The following is a 26,324-nucleotide window of genomic DNA, read 5'->3' as shown; positions in this document are numbered from 1 at the left end:
TATTGGAGTGAGTAATGCTGTATGTTTATACAGACCTGGCCCCTGTGGACGTGCTAATAGGTTCTGAGTAAGAGGAACACTTTGGGTTGGTGTTGACATCACCTCATTAGTTCAGGCTGCAGACCAGACCACGGAGCGTCACACACACTGGTGACTAACCAATCTTTTCCACTCGGTGTGTGTTAAACTGTGGATCAGAGAAAAAACAAGGCTGAGGGTAAACTGAGATGTCACCGTCATCACATTTGCCACTGAACTGGTTCTACTGTGCCCTATACTATGAATCAGGCTTGAAACTTTGGTGAACTCTTGAGTTCAACTCAGGTTAACCGGTACCACGAAAGTGGCTCACCTTTTAGCCAGGTACATTTCATTGGCAACAAATCTAACTGACCACAACCACACAACGTCTGACCACAACCACACAACGTCTGACCACAACCACACTACTACTGACCACAACCACACTACTGCTGACCATAACCACACTACTGCTGACCATAACCACACAACTACTGATAACAACCACAAACCTACTGACCACACAACTACTGACCACAACCACACAACTACTGACCACAACCACACAACTTCTGATCACAACCACACAACTGGTGAACACGTCTAGTGACCACAACCACACAGCTAGTGACCACAACAACTACTGACCATACAACTTATGATCAGAACCACACAACCACTGAACACATTTGGGGACCACAACCATACAACTACTGACCACACAACTTTTAACCACAACCACACATCTCGTGACCACAACTACTGACCACAACAACACATCTTCTGACCACATAACTACTGACCACCACAATTACTGACTACAACCACAACTTCTGACTACATTCACACAAATACTGACCACAACCACACAACTACTGACCATACAACTTATGATCAGAACCACACAACCACTGAACACATTTGGGGACCACAACCATACAACTACTGACCACACAACTTTTAACCACAACCACACATCTCGTGACCACAACTACTGACCACAACAACACATCTTCTGACCACATAACTACTGACCACCACAATTACTGACTACAACCACACAACTTCTGACTACATTCACACAAATACTGACCACAACCACACAACTACTGACCAAACAATTACTGGTCACATCACAACTACGGACCACAACCACACAACTTCTTCCCACACAACTACTGGCCACACATCTAAATCACCATAACTACTGACCACCACCATTACTGACCACAACCACCTAGCCACAACTACTGACCCTAACCACACAACTACTGAGCGCAACCACACAACTTCTGACCCCAACCACATAACTTCTGAACACACTACTGACCACTCAACTACTTACCACAATTACTGACCACAACCACACAACTGCTGACCACATCTAGTGACCACAACCACACAACTGCTGACCACATCTAGTGACCACAACCACACAACTACTGACCACAACCACATATATTCTGACCACACAACTATTGACCACACTTCTAATCACCATAACTACTGACCACCGCAATTACTGACTACAACCACCCAATTACTGACCACAAAACTACTGACCACCACAATTGAACCACAACTATTGATCACAATTACTGCTCTGGTCTGCGCTAGCTCTGGTCCTGGGTGTAGCTAGCTAGCTGTGCCTCGCACTAGCTCTGGTCTGTGCTATAAATGATATCTACTTAAATGTCCTTGCATATAATTACTACCAACAATAATTGTAACTCTTGAACTGTTCAGGCTAGATACACCAAACCAGCCTGAACATGTGAAAGTTATCTTAACTTCAAATTCATGAAAACTTTTATGAACTATAACTATAGACATTTGCGTAAAATAATACGCCTACATTCGTTCTTGAACCGTTCGAACTAAAGACACCAAACCAACTTCCACATGTTCACACTATCCTAACTTCAAAGTCTTAACATGTTTTACTGTCTATCACTATAGAAATTAGCATACAATAACCCACCAACAATAAGCGTTCAAGCTAGATACAACAAACCAACGTTCATGTGTTCAGGCTATTTTAACTTTTCATCTACCTACTTTTTCAACTATAACCAGTCCCCATCATTACTACTGCAAACAGTATCACTACTATAATGTTTTTCTAAACCATACATACTTTAAAACTGATTTGCTTTAAATAGTAAAGTAAAATGTTTTAAACATTTACCATTAACACAAAAATACTTTTAAAGAGTTAAAGCAAGTCCCATCAATTGTACTTCATGTACAATTACAATCTAGTTGTTATTATTATAATATGCATATGGACAGGAGTTTTCCCAGATTACATGGCCTAAGGCCTAGAGTTTTGTGCTGGCCTGGTAGAGAGGAAAAACTGTAGGGGTCTGCAGTCTTGCAGAGTGTTATTTAGTGTAGACTGTGGTAGAGGCTTAGTAGAGAGAGGTTCCACAATAAACAGAACCAATCGGGGGAGTAAACAGTAAATGTATTGTTTCTGTGAAGAGGTGGGCTCACTGCTCAGTCTTACTGGAAGAGGCATGGTGTGTTGCTACCATCACATACAGCAGTTATCCCTTATTAGTTTAAGGCCATTGGGACCACTGCAGGAAGATAAAGCACCAATGTCCCCAGTGAGTCGTCTAACTGAGTCAATGTTTCCTGATGTTCTCCTCTGAAAGGGAAGTCCATTCAGCTCCCCTGGCACTTGTGCTGTGTGTCAGGTCTCTGTCTCAGCCCTGAACGGCAGCAGCGTGGCTCTTCTTGCAGGTTGCCGTGGCGATCCACAAGTCCCCTCTCACCCCTCTGTCAGCACTGGTGATGAGGAATGCTGATTAGGAAGCGGTGGGCTCAAACCAAAACATTCCACCAGGCCAAGCGAGAGCGAGAGTCAGCAAGGCGGTGATAAGACTGGGTTATGTCCATGTGCCTACGTGCCGCTCGGCCAGCCATGTCCTCTGTTTGTCTTGCCCACAGTGACCTAATGATACAATGACACCCCAGACACAGCTCACTTTGCCCTGCCCAAGGGAGAGGGAGAGACTTGGTGTAAGGGTGGGGTTATCCGGGCCTTTTAGGGTAATTAGCATCCACTTACTGGTTGTTGGTCTGCTGACGTTTGATTGGTTTGTTTAGTCTGTTGCTGATGGGGTTTAGCTCTGCCCGTAGTGAGACTGGGACACACACTACCTTAAAGGCCCAGTGCAGTCAAAAACGTGATTTACCTGTGTTCTATATATATTTCCACACTGAGGTTTTGAGTGTACGAGCTGTTTGAAAAGACTGCCAGAAATTTCAGCCTGTTTTGGTGGAATGGAGCCTTGGCCTTTCCATGGTGACATCACCATGTGGTAAATTAGTTAATCGACCAATAAGAAAGAGTTCCAAACCTCTCTGACAATAACAGCTAGTTTTCCCCTCCCCACTCAGACCCCTCCCTGACAGTCCTAGCAAAATGATTGCTTAAAAATTGTTCATCGCTAAGAAGTAGGGTTGTGAATGTTTAAAACGTTAAAACAAAAATGGGATTGTCGTTAACGTTAAGAAAAAAAAAAAAAAAATTCTACAAAAGAAAAATCACAGTGTAGTTATCACAAAACATATTCAAATAGTATTTTTTAACCCCCTTTTTCTCCCTAATTTTGATCTTCTCTCATCGCTGCAACTCCCCAACGGGCTCAGGAGGCGAAGGTCAAGTAATGTGTTCTCTGAAACATGACCCGCCAAACCGCGCTTCTTAACACCCGCCGGCTTAACCCGGAAGCCAGCCGCACCAATGTGTCCAAGGAAACCCTGTTCACCAGATGACCGAGGTCAGCCTGCAGGCGCCCGGCCCACCACAAGGAGTCGCTAGAGCACGATGCGCCAAGAAAAACCCCCTGGCCAAATTCTCCCCTAACCCGGACGACACTTGGTCAATTGTGCGCCGCCCTATGGGACTCCCGATCACGGCCAGTTGTGATACAGCCCGGGATTGAACCCGGATCGGTAGTGAAGCCTCTATCACTGCATTGAAGTGCCTTAGACCGCTGCGTCACTCAGGAGGCCTACAAAACCTCTTCTTAGCCATATTATAGCCTATAATATAATAGGCTATAAAGGCATGTAAGTAAAGTAAGTAGTGCTAAGCAATTAACCGAAATGTTTTTTTTTTTAACACAACTAATTGACAGACGTGGGTTTAATTATTTAAATTCCATTTCGTAAATGTAAAATTTTTTCTGGGAGGTCAATGCACATTGTGCCGTTTCTTTCGAGATAAATCAGATCAAGCCTGAACACCGACGTAGCAGGGAGTTGTAATTTACAACAGGACAATATTCTACATAGTTTAGCATAGAAAACATGGTAATTGACTACAATGACCATAAACCATTGCATGCCTACTTGTCCGGTGTGTGTTTCTTTTTATGCCTGCTACGTTAAAGAGACAGAATAACGTGTGTTGAGAGTAATAGAGAGCAGTTGCTTCACAACTTATTTCTACCTGAAAATACATGATCTAAGTGGGCTCCCGAGTGGCACAGCGGTCTAAGGCTTTGCATCTCAGTGCTGGAGACATCACTACAGACCCTGGTTCAATTCCAGGCTGTATCACAACCGGCCGTGATTGGGAGTCCAATAGGGCGGCACACAATTGTCTCAGCGTCGTCCGAATTTAATTGCAATGATTTTTTTTCTATGAATAATGTAAAATGAACAGCTGTACTGAAAGGCTCATGTGAAGGCCAAATTACAGAGGAGGAACTTCTTGGTGCAATTAAAAGCCTTTACATCTGGGCAAACTCCAGGGCTGGATAGCATACCAGTTAAGGTATATTTTTTGATGTACTCAGAGGACCGTTATTAGCATGTTTTAACCACTCATATAAAAATGTAGATTATCAGATACTCAACAAGAAGGTCTGATTTCACTATTACTAAAACAGGACCCAGGTGGTAAGTATAAAGTTTCAGTCCATTAAAAAAATTGGAGGCCCCTTTACTTCAGTGTTGTGATGCAAAAATTCTATGGAAGTGCATAGTGCATATAATTAAAAAGGTATTGTCGGATATTATTCATCCTAATCAGACAGGTTTTTTAAATGGACGACACCTTGAAGATAATATAAGACTAGTACTGCAAACAACAGAAAACTGTGAAACCAGGCCTGGTATTCATATCTGACTTTGAAAAGGCTTTTGATAAAATATGACTGGAATTTATATATAAATGTAATGTTTCAATTTTGGAGAATATCTTTTTCAATGGGTTAAAGTTATGTATGGTAACCCTAGGTGTAAAATAGTAAATAATGGTCCACTTTCGGCATATGTATTTATTATGGCCATCGAAATGTTACCTATTAAAATCTAATTATGATGTGTACTATATTATGTATTGGATCACAAAAAATACAACTTTTACATTACTGTGTAGTTTACCAATAAAATGGTCTGACAGTGACGTGGACATACTCAGTATTCATATCCCGAAATAAATAAATAATCTCATTACAATACATTTTAATAGAAAGTTAGCAAAAATAGACAAGATCTTGCTACCATGGAAAGGAAAATACATGTACACTACTGTTCAAAAGTTTGGGGTCACTTAGATATTAATTTGTTTTTGAAAGAAAAGCAAATATTTTGTCCATTAAAATAACATAGAATTGATCAGAAATACAGTGTAGACATTGGTAATGTTGTAAATGACTATTGTACCTGGAAACGGCAATATTTTTTATGGAATATTTACGTAGGCGTACAGAGGCCCATTTATCAGACTTGTAGAGGTCTACAATTTTTTTTCTGAGATCTTGGCTCATATCTTTTGATTTTCCCATAATGTCAAGCAAAGAGGCACGGAGTTTGAAGGTAGGCCTTGAAATACATCCACAGGTACACCTCCAATTGACTCTAATTATGTAAATTAGGTTATCAGAAGCTTCTAAAGCCATGACATCCTTTTCTGGAATTTTCCAAGCTATTTAAAGGAACAGTCAACTTAGTGTATGTAAACACACTTCTGACCTACTGGAATTGTGATATAATGAATTATAAGTGAAATAATCTGTCTAGGAACAAGTGTTGGAAAAATGACTTGTGTCATGCACAACGTTTAGTATAGTTTGTTAACAAGAAATTTCACTTCCAACCTAAGTGTATGTAAACTTCCGACTTCAACTGTATATAGTATGTATAAGCTGGAAGTGGAAGCCCAAGTTTTGTTTTCCAATTAGGGGAGGGCTTGGTAGGGTTAGGGGAAAATAATAACGGAAAATATATGTAAAAAAATATATATTGTACATAAAATAATTTATATATATTTATAGAAAATATATAATGGGGATTGCAAATGATGCAGACAATTACATTGATAGCAGCCACAATTTATATTAAAGCTGACCCCCCCCCCCCCCCCCCCCCAGTGTGAGCTCAACCTCAGTTTGACACCCTTAGTCGTCCCCTTGACTGCCGCTCTCCCACGTCTCCCCTCTAGTCTTTGCACTGCTATCACGCACCGAGGGGACACGTTTGATCGTTGCCCAGCACTCGGGACAGAAGTACCATCTTCACTCCTCCGGCACTCAAATCATCAATCGCCCTCCTTTCAAATTGATCACCAGAAAACTACTACACTTTACCTTGAGCTTACTATCAGATAGATATTCAATTGGTTTCTGGGTTGGTGGTAAACACTGCTGTTTTTGTTGTTGAAAAGGGGTGTGAAGGGATCCAGAGACGAATGATGGAGGAATGATGTGCCAAGTGCAAGACTGCCCTCTGCCGATGCTACAGAGAGTAAAAGTAGGTCAGAGAGAGAGACTGACGGAGGGAGGGAGCGAGGGGGAGCATGAGAGGGAGAGAGGGGGGGGGAGCGGGAGAAAAAGGGAGCGAGCGGGAGAGGATGAGGGGATGTCTTGGCAGCCTATTTGTTTTTCCAATTCTGCTGCATTTGAAAAGGAAAATCCCCCACCTTGTTATGGTGTCAAACCTGTGGGAGGAATATCTGGCAATTAAGAACTGCTGTATCATGCACTTCAGAGGATGAATGATCGTTTCTGTAAGTGTCGAAGAGCAGGCTGTTGAGCTCTGCTAAAAGTGGAGGAGGAAAAGAGATACTGAGTTGAGATGACACTGCAGCAGCAGGCTTCTCTGATATTCTGATATCAATGACAGCTTTCTCTCCGCTCAAGAGCGGAGAAGGCAGTGCTTGTAAAAGGATGGGTCGTACAGTATTCTGGGATGAAGAGTCAGTTGAGCCAGCCAGTAGTCATGTTTTCTGTACGAGTTACACACGTGTAATAGATGTAGATCATCCAGTCACAATAGATCATCCAGTCACAACTAGAACTGTTCGATGGAGACTGTATCCGACTCAGGCTTGAGGCACCACTTCAACGGGATATTCTAGGCTTAGTAAAAATGTGTCCTGTCCGATTTTACATTTCTAGATGCATTTTAATTTGTCCGTCTGTCATTACAGTTATGCAGTCAATTCAGTGTCTGTTTTCAGTGTCTGAGACGACATCTGATTCGGCGCTGAAACTGCAGTCTATTACATTATTTGTTTTCTGCCTTTTTAATTCAATTGCATTTTGATGTGGTAGGTCATTTGATCTGTTTTATACCAACCCCATCTATGTAACATATGTGACCCCTGACATCTAAGGGTGGTTATCCATTGTGTCAACCACAGTGACGTTTAAAAGACATCTCAACACTTCTGCCAAGTGTAATAATCAGAGTGATGAGTTCACAAGGCCAGTGTTATGACACTCTGGCAAAGTGTCAGATATATAGAACGAGATGCACTGTTAGAATACAACCAGCAGGAGGCAGCAGAGGCATGTGGCACTGATGTCTCTGCTGCAGAAGGTTTGTCTTTCCATCCTGTTTATTGTACAGTTTGCAGTTTTATTTCCTCCGTACGTTAATGAAAGACTGTTAAAAGTAGGAGGATTCGTCCTATTTCATTGTATTTCTCTCTAATCTGACACATTTTCCCTGTTCTCACCCTTATCTCTCCTTCCTCTCTCCTTCCTCTCCTTCCTCTCCTTGCTCGTTTCCCTCTTTCTCCCAGGGTGCAAGGAGTTAATGCCACTGGCCCAGTGTTCAGTGCACAGAGAAGTGGCTCTTTTCTATACATGTCAGGTACACTCAGGCTGTTTGTGTATTGTCACCTTCACTGACCGAGAGCGGTCCAGAGAGCACTTCTACAGAACTACATTAGCATTTTCCACAGGTCCTTCAGTGTGTGTGTGTGTGTGTGTGTGTGTGTGTGTGTGTGTGTGTGTGTGTGTGTGTGTGTGTGTGTGTGTGTGTGCGCATCTGTCCTCTCAGCCAGGGAGCTCAGTCAGGTGCAGTCATCCTCACTCCTCCTTTAATGCGACTGGTCCCTCTCTTTCTTTCTCTCCTCACAGACTCTCTGCCGTCTGTCTCTATTTCCCATCCCTTCGTCCTTCCATCCCTCTGTCTGCCTGTGGATATTCCAGATATGCGACCTGCTCCATGGAGATTGCTGTAGATGGCTGAGGAGCTGTGTACCGGCTGGTTTCGCATTGTCGCAGGTATGCGCACCTCTCGCTCTCTCTCTCTTTCCTCACCTCTCTGTCAACTTCCTCTGTGCGAATGTGTGCGGGTGCACTACTGCACTGCAACTGTGTGCGTTGCGGTGCTTACAAGTATGTGTGCGTCCTATAGTTGCGTTGTCTTTTTATTTCTGTGCGTGCGAATGTATACATGCCCCTCCCAAATGTACCTGTTACCCTCTTGGTTGTGTTTGGTGCAGAGGCGTCACAGAGAGGTATAGTAGAGGGAGGCCCACAGTGTAGAACAGAACAGTGCCCACGTGGTCTGCTGCTGGCCTTAAAGGATCCTCTAGTCTACCTGCAGTAGAAATGGGTCAGGGACTAGTAGAGTAGAGCTGCACCACAGAGGGGTAGACAATTGGTAGGTGAGGACCGAGCCATGTGTTTTAAGATAAATACACACAAATACTAAATGCGTGGTTCTGGATGAGGATATCTACGCCACAGGAAACTTTCTGTTCTCCTTTCTGTGGGTTTTGCTCAGGACCGACTGTGTTCAGCTCCTCCTACTGGCTATCTGACTTAACTGCTTGTAGTTGTGCAGAGTGCTGCTACTGATGGAAGCTACCATTATCTGCCAGATGCAGGGGTCCCAGACTCCAGTCCAGGAGAGCAATAGCAAGTGCATGTTTTTTTTTGTTTCAGCCCAGGTCTAACACTCCTGCTTCAGCTAATAACTTCATCACAATCTTCAATTTATATCACAATTGGTTGAATCATGTGTGTTAGAGCTGAGCTGGAACAAAAGCCGGCATACCCTGGCCAGTAAGCATGCTTGCAGTAGGCTGTTATTGTGACAGTGACCTACCATTTCCAGAGCCCTGAGCTGTACTCTAGTTTTCCAGCCATAGAAATACAGTAACTAAAACGGGCAAAGCCCCTCAGACCCCGCAATTTAAAATCATAATCACATTTTACTTGCCACATTTTTCGTAAACAACAGGTGTAGACTAACAGTGAAATGCTTACTAACGGGCCATGCTGAAACAGGAAAGGTGCTTCCCAAAACTGTTACCACAAAGTTGGAAGCACAGAATCGTCTAGAATGTCATTGTGTGCAGTAGCGTTAAGATTTCTCTTCACTGGAACTAAGGGGCCTAGCCCGAACCATGAAAAACCACCCAAGACCATTATTCCTCCTCCACCGTACTTTACAGTTGGCACTATGCATTCGGGCAGGTAGCGTTCTCCTGGCATCCGCCAAACCCAGATTCGTCCGTCGGACTGCCAGATGGTGAAAAGCATGGTTCATCACTCCAGAGAACGCGTTTCCACTGTCCCAGAGTCCAATGGCGGCGAGCTTTACACCACTCCAGCGTATGCTTGGCATTGCGCATGGTGATCTTAGGCTTGCGTGTTGCTTCTCGGCCATGGAAACCCATTTCATGAAGCTCCCGATGAACAGTTCTGGTGCTGACGTTGCTTCCAGAGGCTGTTTGGAAGTCGACAGTGAGTGTTGCAACCGAGGACAGGCGATTTGTACACGCTGCAGCACTCGGCGGTCCCATTTTATGAGCTTGTGTGGCCTACCACTTCGCGGCTGAGCCGTTGTTGCTCCTAGACATTTCTATTTCACAATAACAGCACTTACAGTTGACCGGGGCAGCTCTTGCATGGCAGAAATTTGACAAACTGACTTGTTGGAGAAGTGTCAATATGACAGTGCCATATTGAAAGTCACTGAGCTCTTCAGTATGGGTCATTCTGCTGCCAATGTTTGTCTATAGAGATTGCATGGCTGTGTGCTTGATTCTATACACCTGTCAGGAACGGGTGTGGCTGAAATAGCCAAAAACACTACATGGCCTTCAAATTAGTGGATCTAAGGCACTGCTTTCCTGTTCTCTCCTGCCAGCTCCTCTCATCTCTTTTTCCTCATTCCCTCATCAGCTCTTCTTTCGTATCCTCTATTGTTTACCCTCATCATCTCCTCATTTTTCTCATTTTTTCCTCATCTCTCCTTCCCTCTCTCAATCGGTTGTCTTGCGTGCCCACCTGACTCCCTGTGTTTCTCTGTCTTGTGGCCTCCTCGCCCCTCTCATGCTGTAGCAGTCTCTGGTGATTAAGGTGGCAGTTTCCCAGCCCCTTGCTGTACAGCCATGACTGAGTCAGTGTAGCCTGCTGGTTGTAAGTATCTAGTCTTCTCTTAGTTAACAGCAGTGTCTCTCCTCTCAATGCCACCATCACCCAGCGTAGCGTAGTACTTTAGGCTTTATTTAGCAAGTCCCCTCCCTCCTTCCCTCTCCTCTGGGGGACAGTGGAGGAGAGTAGCCACCTCGTCTGGCAGAGCTAGGGGGTAGCCTGAGGAATGGAGGGAGAGGGGGGAGAAGAGATAAAGCTGCGGGCAGCGAGGGGACTTCTCTCAGGAAGCATCTGCTGGGTGTTAAGTATACAGAGAGAGGGAGGGTGGAGAGGGAGAGAGCATGCCATGGCTTAATGAGGGGGGCGAGAGGGAATGAAGAGCGAGGGAGAAAAAAAGAGGAGAGAAGAAGCGGGAGAGGGAGAGCATTTCACATGGGCTTGAGCATGACCTGGATAATGCATTGAACACGAAGAGACACAGGGCGGGCTCAATTTAAAGTGTGACAGGCGGACTCATAAACAGGCAGGACAGCATGTGTCTCATCTGTCTTCCTGTGTAAGAAGCCTAACTTACATCTTTCTTTAAATCTGAATTGCATCTGCAAGTGATTTAGTCATTTGTTGAGTAATATCATTTTTTATTACAAGAGTAGCTCTGTCACTATTATTGTGGCTGCTGTTGTTGTTATGAAGGCTTCAGCAGCTCATGTCTCTCTCTATTCAGTCTCTGCTCCATAGCCAGAAACATAAACATCCTCTTCTCTCTCTATTTCACCCCCAATCTCTCTCTTTCTCTCCCAGTTCTCTTGTTCTCCCCCTTGTTCTCTCTTTCACTCTTTGTCTTTACTCCGTTAGTGGTCATCCCTTAGCCTCTGGCTCCATCCACCCCCACATTTTAAAAGTAATCACCAGCCTCCATGCACACACACATCCACATGCACACACACATCCACACCTCCCTCCCTTCTCTCCTCCATCTCTCCCTCATCCCCTCTCGCTGGCAGCAGGCTGAGAGTAGCAGTACACACACACACCTCCCTCCTCCTCTCCTCAATCTGGGTCCATCCAGGCTGAGAGTAGCAGTAGCAGCATAAACGATAGAAGACCGTAGCTCCTCCCTCGGTTGGGCTGGGTCTAGAGGCAGCTGTACACGGCGTCGGTCTCCCTGACGTCACAATGATTGATCGTTATCCCCAATGGCACTGGCAGCGGAGAGGGAGAGAGAGAGGGAGGGGCATAGAGAGAGAGAGAGAGAGAGAGAGAGAGAGAGAGGGGTGGAGAGAGAGAGCAGGCATACTGAGCCAGCAGGCAGAGCAAAAACAGTGATATAGAAAAGGGAGGGAGTAGCAGGCAGACAGTGAGAAGGCAGAGTGCTGTGAAAATATACTTTTTTCAACCTACAGAAAAGGAGTATACCCATTAGGAGGGCAAATACAATTATTCTATAACCAGGATCAGGGTGTGTGTCCGTGAGTGTGTCCTCAAAATGGGCTGTCAGTTCACTTTAACCTGCTCGTTATTCTGGCGACGAGCAAATAATTAATCTCATTCATCACTCGGCAGAGTGTACATACACACAAGGTAGGCAGGGGAGGGGTGTGTGTGCGTTATTTATGTTCGTTCGTGTGTGCGTGTTCTGTGTGGGTGTGTGCGAATGTGTGTGCGTATAAATGAGTGTGTGATGGAGGGAGGCTACTAGTTTGTCTTTCTCTAGGGCCAGGCTATCAGGGGATGCAAGCCCAATGCATGTGACTCTGCAGAGAACCTCAAGGATTGGCTGAGAGCAGCTGTGACCTCAGCAAGCCTCCCTCTTTCTCTCTCGCTCTGCCGCCCTCCCTCTCTACCCCCTCTCTTTCTCTTTTTTTCCCAATAGTTTTTTTTTCTCCTCCTCTCAGCATCCTTGGCTGATTGTGTAAGTTAGAGGCGCTGTAGCAGTGGAAGCAGCATCCATGGCCTAAGCCACAGCCTCTCTCGGGCTTCTGATCGGCACTGAGCCCAGCCAGCTCCCCTCTCTGCCCAGTCGCGGTGCATGGATCCTGGGCCAGTAGACAGACAGCGTGTGGCAGTGTTGGAGGCTGTGTGTTAGCTGTAGTGCTAGGTTAGCCCTGTGTTAGGTTCTGTTCTCTATTCTATCTGTGTCATCTGGTAACCAGGGGCTTCTCTCCCCTTCCTGCTTTCTTTCCAGGCTCCTTGGAGATAGAGGAATGCAAATCTGCAATCATGATGGAAGGTAAGAGACACTCGAATTTATTCTCTATTTATTTATCCGTCTCCTCGTGTGTGTGTGTGTGTGTGTTTGGCATCTTCAAATGTCATAAGCTGTGCTCCTATTTTGAGTGCTTGCATTCCAGTGATCTTACATGTCATTTGGTGGGAAGGGCACAGCCACTGTAGAGAACGTCTCTCTCTACCATGCCAACAGAATGGCCGAGCTAATTGAACACTGTGTTTTTCTCTCTCACCGTCTTCCCTTCCCGTAAAGGATTATTGGGATTTATTGTGCAGAAGAGCTTATGTGCCCAGCTGGCTAGCTTGTATAAATTCTCTTTGTATGGAGCGGTACACACACACACACACAGGGTACACACGGTGTGTTCTGCTGTAGCCTCTATCTGCGCGGCCAATAGCCTGATTGCGTTGCGAGGCCATTTTTCAACAGGAGGTAGCTGCGTTTGCACCCTATGGATAGATTGATCTGTTCACGGTCAACGCTGTTCGGGAAACACGCATGACATTCTGGGTCATGTTTGGCCCTTTATGTGTTGATGACATCATCTGTCTGCAATGATGGAGATCCTTTTATTTCTGCATTCTGTAAACGACATGATTCATTTAATACGTTTCATCTGCCTGCTCCATTTTGAATCTCATCTCCATAATCTACGATGTACAGAAAAGCAATACAGATCTGTAATCTATTTATGCTGTGATTTATCTTCCGAAAGCATCACTGTTGTGGCAATATTACTGTTAATCTGGACGTACACTGAACAAAAATATAAACGCAACGTGCAAGAATTTCAACGATTTTACTGAGTTACTGTTCATATAAGGAAATCAGTCAATTGAAATAAATGAGGCTCTAATCTATGGATTGCACATGACTGGGCAGGGGCGCAGCCATGGGTGGGCCTGGGAGGGCATAGGCCCACCCAGTTGGGAGCCAGGTCCACCCACTGGGGAGCCAGGCCCAGCCAATCAGAGTGAGTTTTTCCCCACAAAAAGGCTATTACAGACAGAAATACTATTCAGTTTCATCAGCTGTCTGGGTGGCTGTTCTCAGACATTCCCACAGGTGAAAAAGCCGGATGTAGAGGTCCTGGGCTGGCGTGGTTACACATGGTCTGCGGTTGTGAGGCCAGTTGGACGTACTGCCAAATTCTGTAAAACGATGTTGGTAGAGAAATTAACATCAAATTCTCTGGCAACAGCTATGGTGGACATTCCTGCAGTCAGCATGCCAGTTGCACACTCCCTCAAAATTTTGTGTTGTGTGACAGAACTGAACATTTTAGAGTGGCATTTCTAATGTCCCCAACACAAGGTGCACCTGTGTAATGATCATGCTGTTTAATCAGCTTCTTGATATGCCACACCTGTCAGGATTATCTTGGCAAAGGAGAAATGCTCACTAACAGGGATGTAAACAAATGTGTTCCCAAAATTTGAGAGAAATAAGCTTTTTGTGCGTATGGATCATTTCTGAGATCTTTCACTTTAGCTCATGAAACATGGGATCAACACTTTACATGTTGCATGTATATTTTTGCTCATTATATTTAAGCATGCTAGTTTTAGGTTTATAGCATGTCAGACTACCAGGACGTTAAGTGCAATGAATTGCTGTTGCGTTAGCAATGGCGTCATTCAAGCCTAGTTAGCACAGTGTTGGTAAAATGAACACCCAGACCAGGCCGTCTGTCCTCCATCTCGCCATCAGATCCGTGTGTTCTAGCAAGACATGTTACCTTAATAATGAAAAGGAAAAAAACTCAAATTGCAACTGAATCCAATTAATGTTGTTCTATTTTTCATTCTAAGCCTCACCATCAGCACCTTGGCGTTCCCCCTACATTACAGTAGAAACGTGTTAACCATCGGCTGGCTCTGCCTGTCTCTGTGTGTTTAGACAAGAGTGATCCAGCCTGTCTGTCTGTCAACCCCAGTCCCTGGCGGGCCCGTTGGTGGTCACCGGTTGTTGGCTTGGCTTGTGCCATAGAAATACAATTGCTTGAACGGTTATCTCCATTCAAGTCATGGTTCTGTGGCCTAAGGAACTTTTCTTGTTCTAGTCACTTCTATGGCTTCTGCTCCAGAGTCCAGCCACATTAGAGGACATTTGGGTGCAGTGACAATTGTATCATAAGGCAGTATTGAGTCCCGTGAAAAGCCCATCCAGAAAGGCAAGCAGAAAACCCCCATGATTTTTATACATGGATAGAACCCCTGATTATCTGATAGTGACATTCGCACAACACAATCAATTATCAATTTGGCCTGGCGTTCTTACCGGGTTCTGACGTTGTTTTCAATGTAATGATTTAAACCAAGCCTGTAGATATCTATTGACAGACCAACTGTTTTTTTTTTTGTGAGAGAAAGCCTGTACATCATGTGCTCTGTCTTAATCAGTGTATCATAATGGTGTTACTCTTGGTCCCGGATCGTGACCTCTGTACAGGTCACATGATGTGACGCTTTCTGAATGACATTGTTCCAGTTCACCCCAGTCAAAGCTCTTCACTTCCCCAGTCCATTGGCGGTGACTGATGAATGTTGAATCAATACAAAAAGCTATAGGTTATAAGACATGCCCTACAGCCCCCAGTGACTTTGTGATCCATCCCTCCCTCCCTCCCTTCCTTCCTTCCTTCCTCTTCTCTGCTGTGTGCATGCCATCCACCTGAAACCCAGATGAGGAGGCTTGCTGTCAAAACGTTGGCTATTATTAAATGTGTTGTATTGGAGTCCATGCCATCTATCTATCTATCTGTCTTTCTATTTGGCAGAGAGGGGATTATGCTTTGCTAGCTAGCTAGAGATCTGGTCTGGCAGAGGCTTCCCTGCACGTGTCACGGGCGAGGTGTTAGGTAACGTCAGGTAGGGGTTGGGGTTGGAGGTTGCATGGGGAGGGAAACGACAGTCACGGTGTGCCATGTGTCTTTAAATAGCCCTCCATTAGCATGGCTAGCGCTGTCTTAGCGTGGCTGTGTGACACTGGATTACTAACTGTCAGGTGTAAAGCGGACGTTAATCCCTGTTAGCAGTGCTGTTTAAAGTCCCACTGCCAGGAGGACCGAGAATGGTAATGGTACTATACCGGAAACCATAGAGAGTTGTATCTCTACAGAGTAAACACCCGGCTTAGCTGTCAAGGATAAATGTGAAGCTATTGCCCTAATCTGGAATGCGAAGTGATCCCCGGACCTCTCCTCGAATACCCTCAGACCCCAGCCAGTCTCACATGTAATCTGTTCCAGGACTAGCAGCACACCTGATACTAACCCCAGAGCTTAGTGATCAGTTGAACATGTTGAATCAGGTGTGCTAGTACTGGAATAGATCAAAATAAGTGAAACTGGTTGGAGGTACTCGAGGACAGGTGTGGGACGCATTGGAATATATGGATGTACTGTAGGTTCCTGGTATTGTTGTGGAGAAACAGGACTTATCACACAATCATCATTGGTTGCTTATTATGGTATGATTGAGTCCTGTTAAGGTTGATAGGCAGGGACTAAACGGAACTTGAGACGCCCTAAGGACATTGAATAACACCCCAGAGGCAGGCCCATTCATGGGCGCGTTAGCCCTGGGTAACCGCCTAATGCTATGTAATATTGGCTCAAAGGTTTTAATATAGTTGAAGCTGTGACTACAACGGGGAGGCCCGGGTGGTTCCAAATGGTCTCCAGCTAGGGTTATCACCACGGTTGGCAGCAGGACAAGACAAGGGCCTAGGACGGCCACTTTAAATATGAGTTTTTTAAATAGTTATGTTCTTGCTCTTTATTTCCTGTGACTAGTTTTAGGTCTGTGCTAGGTCCCACCCTAGCATTACACTACATGACCTCGCCCATGTGGGTGTTACCATGGTTCGCAGGGTTCTCCCTCCCTAGCCGGTTGGTGCCAACCTCAGCCTACAACACCAACCCTGCACACTAGATAACATATTATCACACACCAATAGTAGTCCTTTAATCTTCCCTTGTTTTTATTTGATTTGATTAGTATAGTGTTATAAGAGATGTGCTATACCCCTGTGCTACTGTCCTGGTCTGTTGAGCTGCAGAGGCAGTGCTAGACAGGAAGCAGTAGTGCATAATGTTCGGGGCTTCTAGCAGCTCAGAAGGAAATGCCTTCATTGGGAAAGGAGAGTCACTGCTCTGCGCTGGCAGCAGATGGTTTTAGAACATGTGTAGGGACTGGAGATGTGGCTGTCGACTGTGGCGTGGACCAGGGGAGTTTGGAAACAAGGGACAGAGAGGTGGGGGGGGGGGGGGGCAGTGACATCTGGTGGTGTTCTCAACAGGTGACCCGTTTGTGTGTGGAGCCACTGAGGTGTGAAATTGTGTGTGTCAAAATGAAGAAACAGGCCACAGAAGAGGAAAAGCTCATTTTAGGGAAGAATAGTGTCTTTGTTGCTGTGAGGGACAATGATTCTGACAGAGACCCAAAGGACTCAAAATGAACTTCCCCACAACAAAGGCAAAGCAGTAGGGACATGAACTAGGCAAAGGAAGGGGACTGTCATTTGGATTAATTGTCCTTCATTTGTTTTGTGTTTTTATGCCCTCACACCTCTGGCCCCTGCTAGTATACCTCTCACACACACACATTAACATCCACCTCATCTCTCTCCCTAAGACACACACACATGCACGCAGTATGACTTGTTAGTCTCTATAATTGTATGCCTACCAGATTCTCTTTCTGTATTTTTAGCTATTTGTCTGTTTCCCTTTTTATTGCTGTAATGTATCACCGTCTCTCTGTATCTCTGTCCGTCTGTCTCTGTTTCTCTGTCCACCTGTCTCTCTCACTGCACCAAATACCCTAGTTTCAGACGTGTAATTATCCTTACACCTTACAAGACTCTAGCCACTTCCATGCCAGTGTTGTGACTTTACTTTCATTAATCTGATGACTGTTATTTATCTAATCAACTATGTTTAATTGTTACCCGATTTAAATTAATCATGTAACAATTAACTCACTAGGATTTAGGGGACTTCGAGAGCAGTTCTTTAAAGAGTTATCATCACCTGAACTAAACTCTAAAGGTCTTTACCTATCACCTCCATAAACAGTCAACTTATTAATCATAACCTCGTATGATATCATCATTCTGAACTGTCGTAACCTCCTGCCTCTGCAAAAACCTGAGCCTTACTTATGATTCAGTACTACACAAATTGGTTTAATTACACTACCGTTCAAAAGATTGGGGTCACTTAGAAATGTCCTTGTCTTTGAAAGAAAAGCACATTTTTTTGTCCATTACAATGACATCAAATTGATCAGAAATACAGTGTTTACATTGTTAATGTTGTAAATGACTTGTGTCGCTGGAAACTTCAGATTTGTTATGGAATATCTACATAGGTGTACAGAGGCCCATTATCAGCAGCCATCACTCCTGTGTTCCAATGGCACGTTGTGTTAGATAATCCAAGTTTATCATTTTAAAAGGCTAATTGATCATTAGAAAACCTTTTTGCAATTATGTTAGCACAGCTCAAAACTGTTTGTCCTGATTTAAAGAAGCAATAAAACTGGCCTTTAGACTAGTTGATTATCTGGAGCATCAGCATTTGTGGGTTCGATTACAGGCTCAAAATGGCCAGAAACAAATAACTTTCTTCTGAAACTCGTCAGTCTATTCTTGTTCTGAGAAATGAAGGCTATTCCATGCTAGAAATTGCAAGGAAACTGAAGCTCTCGCACAATGCTGTATACCACTCCCTTCACAGAACATCGCAAACTGGCTCTAACCAGAATAGAAAGAGGAGTGGGAGGCCCCAGTGCACAACTGAGCAAGAGGACAAGTACATTAGTGTCTAGTTTGAGAAACAGATGCCTCACAAATCCTCAACTGGCAGCTTCATTAAATAGTACCTGCAAAACACCATTCTCAACGTCAACAGTGAAGAGGCGACTCCGGGATGCTAGCCTTCTAGGCAGAGTTGCGAAGAAAAAGCCATACCTCAGACTGGCCAATAAAAAGTAAAGATTAAGATGGGCAAAAGAACAGACATTGGACAGAGGAACTCTGCAGCCTCTTCAATGTTGACGTTGAGACTGGTGTTTTGTGGGTACTATTTAATGAATCTGCCAGTTGAGGATTTGTGAGGCGTTTGTGACACGTTCTCTGACCTCACTCAAGGGGGCGGTGACTACTTACTGTGCACAGTTATAGAAATAATTTCCCTTTATAGTTTCAAAAATCACCTCCCTCTCTTAACAAAAACACTGTCATCATTTTTCATATGTCATACACAACGTGGAGGATGGAGACTTCGTACATGTAGTGGGTATACTTTTCAAGTTACAGTATTTCCTTTATAACATTTTTTAAATGACATCACAAAATTACAACCAAACCGACATCAGTATTCTTTTAGGTCGCCTCTGACCATTCCCCACGTTCTAAGTTAGAAATATTGTTCTAGTATTTGCTTTAGAACGTGTTAGAGTTTCGGCGGGAAAATCTTTGAAACAAAGGCACATTCCTCCGGTGAATTTGGAGAGGGAGAGAGTTGAATGTTCTCTCCTTGATTTACAGCAGGGCGTGAGCTGTCGACCCCCACTAGTTCCTTTCTCGAGGGGGTCTGGTTGAAGTTACTTATTGCAAAGCTGATCTGACCTATTTGGATCCTCACAGGACAGTCATGACACCAGTCGGAAGAACTTCAGTATTTTATCTGTGAACACTCAATCTGGTTTCTCCACTGACAGTTGGATAAGGGGAACCATGTGAGCAACATCCGGTGGGACTAGAGATCCTGACTGCGTTGTGTCCAGCCTGAGACATACCACCTCACCATTGCTACGACCATGAAATGTTTACTTACGAGGCCTTTCCCAACAATGCAGAGTTAAGAAGTAAGAATATTAGCAAATAAAAATATTAAATAGTAGCAACAAATACCAATAACGAGGCTATAAACGGGGAGTACCGGTACCAAGTCAATGTGCAGGGGTACGAGGTAGTTCAGGTGATATGTAGGTAGGGGTAAAAGTGACTAGGCAATCAGGATAGATAATAAGCAGAGTAGCAGCAGCATATGTGAAGAGTATGAAAGTGTGTGTGTGTGGCATCATTATGCATGTGTGTGTGTTGGAGTGTAAGTATGTGTGAGTGTTAGGGTAAAGTTCAGTGAGAGTGCATAGAGTCAGCGCAAGAGCGTCAGTGCAAAAAACGGTCAATGCAAATAGTCCGGGTAGCCATTTGATTAACTACTCCACAGACTTCTGGTATGGGGGAAGACGCTGTTCAGGAGCCTTTTGGTCCCAGTACGGCTTGCTGTGCGGTAGCAGAGTGAACAGTCTATGGCTTGGGTGTATGGGGTCTTTGACACATTTTCGGGCCTTCCTCTGACATGCCTGGTATAGAGATCCTGGATGGCAGGGAGTTTGGCCCCATTGATGTACTGGGCCGTCCGCACCACCCTCTGCTGCGCCTTGCGGTCAGATGCTAAGCAGTTATCATACCAAGAAGTGATGCAGCCAATCAAGATTCTCTCAATGGTGCAGCTGTAGAACTTTTTGGAGGATCTGAGGGCCCATGCCAAATATTTTCAGCCTCCTGAGGGGGAAGAGGTGTTGTCGTGCCTTCTATGATTGTTGGTGTGTGTAGATCATGTTAATTCCTTAGTGATGTGGACACCCGCTCCACTACAGCCCCTTCGATGTGGATGTGGGCATGCTCGGCCCTCCGTTTCCTGTAGTCCATGATCAGCTACTTTGTCTTGCTGACGTTGAGGGAGAGGTTGTTGTCCTGGCACTACACCTCCCTATAGGCTGGCTCATCATTGTCGGTGATCATCCTCAAACTTAATGATGGTTTTGTATTTGTGCGCAGCCACGCAGTCGTGGGTGAACAGGGAGTACAGGAGGGGACTAAGCACGCAGCCCTGAGGGGCCACCGTGTTGAGGGTCAGCATGGCGGATTTGTTTTTGCCTACCTTCACCAACTGGGGGTGGACAGTCAGGAAGTCAAGGATCCAGTTGCATAGGGAGGTGTTTAGTCCCAGGGTCCTGAGCTGGGAGGGAACTAGGGTGTTAAATGCTGAGCTGTAGTCAATGAACAGCATTCTCACAAAGGTGTTCCTCTTATCCAGGTGGGAGAGGGCAGTGTGGAGTGCAATAGAGAGAGTGTCATCTGTTGAGACGGTATGCGAATTGGAGTGGGTCCAGGGTGTTTGGGATCAGTGTGTTGATGTTAGCCATGACCAGCCTTTCAAATAATTTCATTGCTACAGATAGTCATTTAGACAGGTTACCTTGCTGTTCCTTGTGTATATGTATTCTTGAGTTAATTCGGGAGACGGTAACTCATTAAACAAACATTTCCCGTGGTGCCCCAAATTCCTAATGAGTTAATTGTTACATGATCAATTTAATTGAGTAGTAATTAAACGTAGTAGGTAATTATACGATGAATAGCAGTCATCACATTAACGATAGTCACGTCACAACACTAGCTAACTAGCTAACTCTGCTAATGTTACAGCTGCTACTATGCCAACTAGCAGAGATACAGTGCCGTCATAAAATATTCATAACCCTTATTACAGATTTTGTTATTCCACTGTCCATTTGTCTCTATCGTTGATTGGGTTTATCTCTTTTCATCTGTTTGTGTATCACTGTCCGTCTGTCTGTGTATCTACGAGTGTGCGTTAGCGAGCGTAGCGGGCAAGCTCAGGTCACAGATTAGAGCCTTCCTGAGCATGTGACACTGGATTAGGAGGCCTCTCTGTCTCTACTCTCTGACACACAGGCACACCCACACACATATTCACACTGCAGAAACTTCTGATGATTATAATGTCTCCTTGCAGAAGGAAAAATAGATTTGAAAAAGAAAGCGAAGGAGAGAGAGAGAAATAGCTGTAGGAGGGAGAGGGACAACGAGACATATATGGTGTGGGTCAGGAAAAGACAGGTAAACAGAGGAGGAGAGATGGAGGACGGGATGAAGAGAGAGAGGAAAACAGTCAGAATGCATCAAGATAGACTGAGAGAGAGCGATAGCGTGAGAGTAGAAGAGGAAGGGAGAGATGGGGGGGGAGAGAGGGAGAATTCTGTGGTCCAGTTGTCCCCGGATGGCAGCCATCGCAGGCCAATATTTTATTGAGTCACTGTCCTGCGTGTAACATCACTGGCCGCTGGAACTCCTATTGGCTCTGAATCAGGAAGTCCAGAGGGGGTCTGAGAATTATGTAGGGGGCCAAATCACTCATTATACTCTCTACCAGAATGTAGACATTTCATTTTGCCCCTATTAGTTCCCAAAACAATGCCAACCCTGATATTGCATGCAGCTCTGTTATCCCGTTGCTCCATCCATGTGCCCTAGCCAGAGGGCTGTGCCAGGCTGCCAGCCAGCCCATTGCATCTGATAATTCATATTCTTTTAATTAGAATGTTCTCCCTCTCCTCCTCTCCACTGAGTGTCCTCCATTTCCTGTTGATTTGATTGTGGACATCTCTCCTCCTCTCCTTCCTTCCTATGTTGGGGAGGGAGGTATGGATGGAGGGATGGGGTAAAGGAGAGGGGATGCCCTGAGGGAAGTTAGTGTGATTTTATTTTTGTAATGTTTTATTAATCTCTTGCCTCCATAACTAATTCAGCTGCTCCCACGCTGCCTAAACTAAAATGCTTTGGCACTGGACCCATAGTGTCTGAACTAATACACACTCTTACACAGACACAATATAAAAAGTACACTGTTAGTTTTATTAATAGTGTTAGACTCGCATTTGCGGGCAATCTTAGTGGTCAACCTGATCAAACTTCGCCAATAGATGTGCGGTGTGTAAGATTTGGATGGAATTCAACCAGTGGTTGAAGAGGATTTTAGATGGACTTAGCCACTTGTATAGTGTAGGTCATGTGTAATTCAACTCTGCAGCAGTGGCATCCATTTTGCTGTAGGCTATAGAACCTCTGTGTGTGTGTGTAGCAGTATGGCCACCTCCATTTGGCTGTGTTTCTCTGTGATGGTATCAGTGCCAGAGCAGTAACAACAGCTGTCAGTCACTGTGTAAGAGGGATGGAGACTAGTATGGACTCAGTGAGACAGTAACACAACAACAGAAAGAGTAGAGATTAGGTTTTAGATGGAAACTGTAAGGATGGGTGGAGGGATGAAAGGATGTTTGTGATTTAAAATGTGGTTCACAGCTTGTGTGTGTAAGTATCTCTGGCCAGCTGTGTTTTGAAGTGGCTGACATGTTTGATGTGTATGTGTGTTGTACAGTATATGTGTGTGTGCATATGTATGTGTATATATATGTGTGTGTGTGTGTTTTTCATGTACTGTATGTGTGAGACAAGGAGTAGTTTATCCAGTCAGCCAGCTGTGACTGAGCAGAAGCTGAATGTGTAACATCTTGGAGGGTAGGTGGTCTGTGTGTGTTTTGTGAATGTGTGTAGTTTGGTTGTACTAGCCTTGTGGGTACCAGAAGTCCTCACAAGGATAGTACAACGAGGAAAATTCGGACAACTGGGGACATTTCGCCGGTCCCCACAAGGAAAAAGGCAATTTTAGGCTTAGGGCTTAGGTTTAGGGTTACAATTGGGGTCAGGGGTTATAGGGTTAGGTTTAGTTTCAGGGTTTTGGCTTAGTGTTAGGTTAGGGTTAGATTTAGATTTAGGGTTAGGGAAAATATAATTTTAAATGGGAATAAATGTTTTGATCCCCCACAAGGGTAGTAATACCAGTGATAACTGGTACCACTACCAGCATCATTTCCTTAGCCCCAGTCCCAACTCTATAGTTCCCCTTATGACTGCTCCTCCCTGTCTTCTAACCATGCTGGCTGATCAGTCCATAGTCTGAGACCTTTGATGCTCTCTGGACCTTATATCTCTCCCCTAGTTATCTCTCCAGTGCAGTTTGGTCCTCCAAAAGCTAAGGAGAGGACAGCTTTGGCCCTTTGTGAGACAGTTAATTGTTATTGTTATGTCCAGTAAGGATTTCTTAGGCAGCTTCATCCCCGCTGGCACAACGTCCCTGGTACTTGATTTGATAATTATACACGCATGATACAGATTTTGTTCAAGTCAATGAGATACACTATACTGCCCATTTAGTTATAAATGAATAGCTGTAATGCATTTGAGTCAGTGGTTTGTACCTGTACTTCACATCTATCTTCGGGATAATCATTTAGCCTTGGCGAAGATGCTTGCTCAGATGTCAGGCCAGACATAGCAGCACAGCACTCCTATGTACTTTCACTGAATCACACTGAGCGAATTGCACCAAACCACCACCTATGAGCAGGAGAGTAAGATACCTTCTGTGGGTGTCTCTGTGTGTCAGTTTGTGTCTGGGGCTAAGCTGTCATTGTAAAGACCATTGGGATTAAGACAGCTATTGAGTCATCAGGTTTTCATATAATTATAGCAAATTATTTGGAGGCTACATTTACGTTATTGTGTTCATATGCGTCTTTGGGAGGGGTAAATAAAGGGACAGCGTGTCTGTGTTTCCATGCGTAAGTGCATGCTTGCCTAGTCTAACTGACTGTGCGTTGTGTGTTTCACCCTATCAACTCACAAATGGACACCCTGCCAGTCCTCCTCTCTTGTCCCAATGTTATGGATGACTCATGGCCAAATAGGATTTCGTTAGCAGACATTAGCCCTATTACTGAATAGAGGACCCATTTGATTTTCACCATCAGCATAGAGAGACAGGAGACTTGGCGAATCAGCAACAATACAACAGGGGGAAAAAACTGCCTTTTCAATGCCTACTGTAAGAGCCCCTCAAGCTGAATGGCTGAGGAATGAAAGGGAGAAAAGGTTGATGGTCATTCTATCGCTCTCGCTTTGTAAGACTCTCTCGGCTGACGTCATAGAGAGACAGTGTGTGATGTGTTCTGGCCTCGGTCTGGAGTCTTGTGAAGGGCTTGAAATTTACTTTTTTATCCACTTGTCCTTTGGACAATTATGAGAAATGTTTTTATTTTCCAAAAATATAGAAATAAATCATGGGTTGAAAAAGGTAACTGAAAATTGTGTGATGCAAGGAACCACATAAAAACAAAATTGGTCTTTGCATGTTCAAGCCTGTCTCAAAACACTGTCCCTTTTAAGGCTCTCCTGTAGGATAGTTGGCCACCCTTCATAGCCTATAAAATATTGTAACATTACAAAAATACAATCAAATGCATTTTCCGTCTTTTATAAAATAATTTCCTGAATCAGGGATCCAATGGCTAAAGTATGTGACTTCAAAGCAACGTTTCGATCTAAGACATGTTTATCTTTAACCGTGTAATTCTAAAATACACATGTTTCAGAGAAGATCTATTTACAGCATGGGGGTTTTGTCAATTATGCTATTCTAAGAATATTTGTTTTATGTTGTCAGAATGACATTGCCAATGCTGAAAAGAGGTGAATCCCAGCTTTCCAACATTGTCATGTTTCTTTTTTGACTCCTAATAGTGAGCGCTTGAGAGGCGGTTTAAAACCAGAGTATTTAGCATTGGTTTATTAGCACTCCCGTTCGTCAACAGTGCATTGTCTGAATAGTTAGCCTAACTATTAAGATAACCAGCCAGTCTACACGATACGTGTTGAATTGGCTATCTAGTTGCTCTGTTATCATTGTTTAATGAGCAATCTGCTGCAATGTCTCTCTCGCTCTCCTCTGGCCCATTTGCAATGGCACACATGCAGGTGATGATACACCATGACTTTTCCAGGATTTTCATGACCGTGCAAACCCTGTTTGCTGACCAAAAGAATTTGCTATAACTCCCTACGATGCTCCAGACTAACAGTTTTCCCCTAACCTTTTCAACAAAAATAATTGCGGTGTCATACAATAGAATGCATTTGAGTCATCTTATTCACGTAGTTATAAAGTAATTCACAATGCTTTAATACGAAATGTTAATAGACTGCTGAGATGTTAGATGTAGTAACTTATTTGTTAAATACCATGTCCAAGCCGGAATGCATGATGTTATTTGAAATGGAACCTAATCCAGTGGTTGTCATACATTTTGAGGGTGACAATTAGGCTATTTTTGTTCATTTTTTATCTGGGCTCCAGAATTTTCAATAGAGACAAATTTGCCTTTTTGTTTTTATGTACAATAATATTATAAACAGTGCTTTCGGAAAGTATTTAGACCCCTTGACTTTTTCCACATTTTGTTAGGTTACAGCCTTATTCTAAAATTGATTAAATTGTTTTTGAATTTATGAATCTACACTAGAGGTTGACCTATCTATAATTTTTCAACGCCGATACCGATTTATATATTTTTATATATATATTTGTAATAATGACAATTACAACGATACTGAATGAACACGTTTAATTTAACTTAATACATAAATAAAATAAATTTTGTCTCAAATAAATAATGAAACATGTTCAATTTGGTTTAAATAATGAAAAAACACAGTGTTGG

At 44.0% G+C, this 26,324-nt stretch overlaps 1 protein-coding gene across 16 annotated transcripts in view; it reads left to right on the top strand.

The window, feature by feature from the left end:
• Nucleotides 1-26,324, top strand: part of LOC129855514 (SH3-containing GRB2-like protein 3-interacting protein 1) — a 111,164-nt gene that overhangs the window by 17,743 nt on the left and 67,097 nt on the right. For 5 of the 16 annotated variants that reach the window (XM_055923252.1, XM_055923261.1, XM_055923259.1 and 2 more), the window contains exons 1-4: nucleotides 6,421-6,792; nucleotides 8,069-8,134; nucleotides 8,409-8,555; nucleotides 12,844-12,888. In XM_055923252.1, coding sequence (XP_055779227.1) covers nucleotides 8,513-8,555; nucleotides 12,844-12,888 — 88 coding nt within the window. In that variant the 5' untranslated portion in view covers nucleotides 6,421-6,792; nucleotides 8,069-8,134; nucleotides 8,409-8,512. Of the gene's footprint in view, nucleotides 1-6,419; nucleotides 6,793-8,068; nucleotides 8,140-8,408; nucleotides 8,556-11,959; nucleotides 12,240-12,524; nucleotides 12,571-12,843; nucleotides 12,889-26,324 lie in introns of those variants that run through there. The other 11 variants (XM_055923253.1, XM_055923251.1, XM_055923254.1 and 8 more) reach the window with 8 other exon arrangements.

This window comes from Salvelinus fontinalis, chromosome 5 (genome assembly GCF_029448725.1).
Source record: "Salvelinus fontinalis isolate EN_2023a chromosome 5, ASM2944872v1, whole genome shotgun sequence".
Taxonomy (NCBI): domain Eukaryota; kingdom Metazoa; phylum Chordata; class Actinopteri; order Salmoniformes; family Salmonidae; genus Salvelinus; species Salvelinus fontinalis.
Note: the sequence above shows the minus strand (reverse complement) of the source record. Positions and strands in the feature narration are given on the sequence as shown.